Here is a 5,190-nt window from a genome sequence, read left to right on the forward strand (position 1 = left end):
CTTTTTTGAAAAGGGGGGGGGGGGGGGGGGGGGGGGCGGGGGGGGGGGGGGGGGGGGGGGGGGGGGGGTTAAGCAGGTCAGAGGGACCAGGAGCTGCTCATTGAAGGTCCAGACCTGAGCGCTGTTAGAACCTTCCAGAACCAGGGAACCCGAGCTTCACCATGGACACAGAACCAGAACTCTGAGGCTCGGTTTTTCCTGGTGGGATCAGAACCATCAACCTGCAGCTCAGGAATCATCGCTCCATGACAATCCAGATTCATCAAGCTCCTGCTAGCATGCTAACATCTACTGATCAGTGTTAGCACGCTAACTCAGAGTAATGGGTGCTAGCATGCTAACTGTGATCGATCAGCTGAACTCTTCCATGTTGGCCAGGCCTCCCATCTGAGCTGTGGATCTCTGTAGATCCTCCAGAGATCAAGCTGTGATGTCATCACAGCTTTCTACCAATCAGGCAGCCAGGTTTGAAGTGAAGTAAAGTGGGAGCAAGCCGCACATTTCAGATTTTAATAATAAAAGTTGCTGAATCCATGAATCGTTTCCAACGTTCTGGAATCAGTTGGTCAGTTTATCAGGCTGATGGGTGTGTGTGTTGGTGTGTGTGTTGGTGTGTGTGGGGTCAAGCAGCAGCCCATTCTCTCTCTCTGGTTGATCTCCAGCAGCAGAGCTGAAGTGGACCACCCACCCGCCCAGTCAGTCAGTCAGTCCAATTATGAGGCCGTTCTATGAGGACTGCTGTCAGTCTCCGTAATTAGCATCCACCCTCAGCAGCTGCAGCCCGCTAATGGCGGCTAGCGGGCCGCTGCAGAGGTTCTGCTGAGAGGATGAAGCCGTCAGTATCTAACCTGTGGTCTGGAGCGTCTGGAGGCAAACGGAGCAGAGGCTCAGAGTCCAGCGGCTCCTCCAGCATTTCCATCAGTTATTGATCAACTGATTGATAACTGGATGCCAACAGATTATTTTCCAGAATGTGAACCAGCTGAAGCTCAGATTAGAGGAGTTCTGCTAGAATTGACAGGCCAAGAAGTTTTATCCTTATTGGAAAATATTTAATTATTGTTCAGTTTGTCTTCATTCCCACTCAGTGCGTTGCACTTTCAGCAAACGGCCTATACAAAGTCTCTGTAAATGCTGTGTCACTTCCTGTCTCATCACATTCCCATCAGCTTCCCGAGGAAGGTGCTGCCCCCTAGTGGAGCGCAGTGGTAATAGCTCGGCAGACGGCGGTTGGGTCTGGTGCGTCAGAGGTCAGAGGTCGGGTCAGAGGCGGCGGGGTCTTACGCTGGAAGTGCTGCTGGCCGCTGCTGTGGGCGTGGCGGCTGTAGCTCCCCTGGTGGTAGCTGCTGGGCGGTGCAGCGTTGCTGTACTGACCTCTGAACTGCTGGGCTCTGGGCAGGCTGTGGCTGCAGGGGACAAACCAGTAAAACCAGTAAACCACTGAGCTCTACTCACTCTCCAACTGGACTCTACTGGTTCTGCCCCCCCTCCCCCTAATTGCTGACTAATTATCTCCCAAACAGAAACGTCCAGATGTTCAATTATTCCCATTTCCCTGATGATAATTCCAGCCTGCTGCAGACTGCAATCACAGCTGGCTGATGGGGGCCGTGCCCCGCCAGCCGGGGGGGCAGCGGCGCATCAGGCACGCTGATGCGCAGCACAGCTGATGCAGGTTCTGCTGGTTTTCATTTCATCTGTAACTCAGAAATTGAAGCTGCAAAATTTAACTTTCATAAATTATTTTTACACATTTGTTCAAATGATCACCAGATCATCACATGGAAGTATTATCCCAGTCCTCCCAGTTCCAACCACAGAAACACACCAGTCAATCAACCAATCAGAGCCAGGAGGAGGGTCTTAGCGCTGTCAATCACATCCATGTACCTGCTGCTACACTACAGCTAGTTCGCAACGGAGCCTGTATGAATGCTAATGCTGGTTAGCATAGCTAGTTTTCCTGTAACCATTAGCACATTTAGCAGCTTGTCCATGAGGATGATTGTCAGCACTAAGTCCCTCCTCTGTCCCACTGCTCTGAGTGTTGCCATGGTTACCCCAATGCCCGGAAGCCGGCCTGGTCCAGGTGGGCCTGCTGCCTGTTGGGGTTGAAGCCCAGCTGGGGCCTCCAGGGGCCCCGGGCCCCCCGCTCATAGTCCTCTGGTTTCAGCACCTTGCTGGGCATCCTGGAACAGATAAACTGGTTAAACTGGTGCCGTATGCCTTCATTTCTACAAAATCCCACAAGGATCTGAATGAAATGTGAAACGTCTGTTTCCAGATAATCCTGGAGCTTCCAGTAAAACCAGCAGCAGAAAGAAGAACCACTGGTTCCTGGAGGGAAACGTTCTCACTTGGCTCCCGGCAGCAGAACCGCTTTGAACACGAAGCCTTCAGCAAACTGGGGATCCCGGAACTTCACACTGGCAGGAAGAGAAACAAGAGTTCTCAGGACTTCTGCTACGAATGAATGAACGAATGAACGAAGGCAGACGGAGACGTTCAGACGCAGACAACAGAAAAATGGTCCAACTGGTCTGAAGGAGCCAAACCAGCAGAGCTTCTACGGTGGCCCCCCGGGGCCAAACACGCTGCAAATTTAGTCAAAAATAAATAAAACCTTAGATTTTAATTTGTTCATAAAAAACTAATTGATTACCTTATTAATTTGTATTTGTTAGTATTTAACTTGCACTTATTTTATTAAAAAGTTTAGTTAAATACAAGAACAATAATTTTTTTAACATGGACTCACTTGATGGCGCTGTTGACTGAAATGTCTCTGAGCAGAGGAACGGGCGACTTCACCGTCCTGAGGAGCACAAACAGAACCAGCTCGTTTCTGGGTCCGGTTCCAGCAGAACTCGGGGAAAAGCCCGCTAAGGTTCTTACTCGTCTGGAAGGATGGGGTCTTCATCCAGGTTCAGCGTTCCCTGGATGCCGTGGCAGAGCTCCGCCGGAACCAGCGCCTCCTGGAAGAGACGCAGAGCTGCTGTACCACCAGAAACCCCAGAACAACAGAGGTTCTGGTTCTGGTTCTGGTACCTCCCGGGTCTCTGAGCGGTACAGTTCATGGATGAAGTCGAACAGTGGGTGGGATCTGCCCAGGAACAAGACGTCGCTGCCCAGACTGTTCCTCCGCACTGCAACACAAAGAGAGGCAGGTTCTGGACGGGTCTGAGGCAGCAGAACCTGGACTTTTTGAACAAAGTTGCTGTATTTGCAGCTCGTTGCGTTTCCAGGTTGCCAGACGTCCTGAAAGTTGCAGCTTTACGCTTTCATGAAATGTTTGTTCACTGCATCCCATAATGCAACACAGTCTGCTGCAGGAGACCGTTTGGGTCCAGCTGGAGCAGGTGCATCATTTCCCACCACTAGAGGTCGCCTTAACCCCACTAAACACAGAGACAACCTGAGGCGATCCCTTCCCCCCCAGGTGATCCCTTCCCCCCCAGGTGAGCCCTTCCCCCCCAGGTGAGCCCTTGCCCCCCAGGTGAGCCCTTCCCCCCCAGGTGATCCCTTCCCCCCCAGGTGAGCCCTTCCCCCCCAGGTGAGCCCTTCCCCTCCAGGTACGGTGACCTGGTCTCACCTTCGTCGGGTGTCAGGTCGGGGTAAACGTCGGCCAGAGCCGCCCTCAGTCGGCGCTCATCCACAAATGGCAGCAGGGCCACACCTGGAAGCAGGAACAAGACGGATGGGAGGAAAAAATACCGTCTGGTGAAAGTTGTGCTATGATGTCATAATGATGTCATCAGCATGCTGACAGGAAGTGGCCTCACCCTGCCAGGCATACTTCTTCCCGTTCAGGTCGATGGCAAAGTCGTCAGGGTAAAAGTCGATGATGGAGGAATCCTGCAGCACAGCAGCGGGTCAAACAGGTAACTTCCTGCGCATCACTTCCTTCTGGTCAACTCACCGCGCTCATCATCAGGTTCCTCCATGTGGGCGGCAGGAAATTCCCACTGGCGGCAGGAAACACTCCCATCAGCTGCTCCAGAGGCTTGAACTGAACAGAACAGCAGAGCGGGTCAGAACCAGACCGGCGGGCGGTTCCGACCCGACTTGATAAACTCAGATCCTCCTCACCGGTTTGGTGTCCTTCTCGAACTCCGAGAACATTTTCTGGATGTCTCTGAAGTCGGAGGCGAACGGAGCGTAGTGGAATGGGAAGAACCACTTCCAGGAGGCGCAGCCCTGCAGGAGGGAACGGGTCAGAACCAGAACCAGGCCTGGCACAGGTTCTGATCCAGGAACAGCACCGGTTTAAGAAAACCAAATAAATTTCCCGGAAGCATAAAAATGTTTATTCTAAAATAAATCAGGAAGGAATAAACAATAATCTGGATTAAATTATTTTAGAAAGTAATCAGGAAACTGATAAGAATGTCGAATCGATATAAAATCTATAACAGAACCCAGATCAACCAATCAGAAGCTGCGTTGACGAAAGGCTTTTTGACTTCCATTTATTCCCAGGAATAATCCCAGTAATCCCAGCCGGCCTTCATTAGCGGTGCCGTCGCTTGAAGAAGCCGCCGCGGCGCTCAGCGACCCAATCTCCATCTGAACCCATCAACCTCAGCAAAACGGCCACCTTCGCATCAGAGCGACCCAACAGAACCAACCAGAACCAGAATCGATGAATGAGTTTCATCCATAGATCTGATCACTCTATAAATCAGATCCATAAATAAACAAATTATATTCATAACTAATTAAAACATAATTTCAAGTTAAAATGTGATGGAAATTTTTTAATTAATTTAGAATAATCGTTCTAAAAATGTAAATATTAGATCAGTGGTTCTTAACCTGGGTTCGATCGAACCTTTGGGGTTCGGTGGAGCCTCTGCCACGGAGGTAAAGACACACCTGTGTAAAGTCGTGATGACGCGCCGCTTTGCTGCAGAGGATCACGTTACATTGCTGAGCCAATCAGTGCTGCGGGAAGGAGTTCCACTCTCAGCATGGATTTGAACTTGTGTCTTTAATTACTTAAGCAAAGCTCACAGTTTTTACCAAATTCTGTAGCTTCTAAATCTGCTCCTTAGTCGCATCTTTTCGGGGTTGCTACTGCCTCTAGTGGTGTGGGGGTGGTAACACAACTAATATTACATTACTAAATCAGAATACCGCAAAGTCTTTATTATTTGTTATAATTTTTTCATTCTCTTAAGAATGTAGAGC

The 5,190-nt window shown here is 50.4% G+C and overlaps 1 protein-coding gene across 1 annotated transcript in view; it reads right to left on the reverse strand.

Annotated features, from left to right (window-relative positions):
• Positions 1 to 936: 936 nt before the first annotated feature.
• xrn2 (5'-3' exoribonuclease 2) overlaps positions 937 to 5,190 on the reverse strand; it is a 20,717-nt gene continuing 16,463 nt past the window's right edge. Inside the window, exons 19-28 of the mRNA XM_015039521.1 lie at positions 4,090 to 4,197; positions 3,920 to 4,009; positions 3,783 to 3,855; positions 3,593 to 3,676; positions 3,049 to 3,146; positions 2,896 to 2,975; positions 2,759 to 2,815; positions 2,358 to 2,426; positions 2,061 to 2,189; positions 937 to 1,406 (exon numbers count right to left, since the gene is read on the reverse strand). Coding sequence (XP_014895007.1) covers positions 1,193 to 1,406; positions 2,061 to 2,189; positions 2,358 to 2,426; positions 2,759 to 2,815; positions 2,896 to 2,975; positions 3,049 to 3,146; positions 3,593 to 3,676; positions 3,783 to 3,855; positions 3,920 to 4,009; positions 4,090 to 4,197 — 1,002 coding nt within the window. The 3' untranslated portion in view covers positions 937 to 1,192. The remainder of the gene's footprint in view (positions 1,407 to 2,060; positions 2,190 to 2,357; positions 2,427 to 2,758; positions 2,816 to 2,895; positions 2,976 to 3,048; positions 3,147 to 3,592; positions 3,677 to 3,782; positions 3,856 to 3,919; positions 4,010 to 4,089; positions 4,198 to 5,190) is intronic.

This window comes from Poecilia latipinna, unplaced genomic scaffold, assembly GCF_001443285.1.
Source record: "Poecilia latipinna isolate Pla-1442-1.1 unplaced genomic scaffold, P_latipinna-1.0 Scaffold475, whole genome shotgun sequence".
NCBI lineage: Eukaryota > Metazoa > Chordata > Actinopteri > Cyprinodontiformes > Poeciliidae > Poecilia > Poecilia latipinna.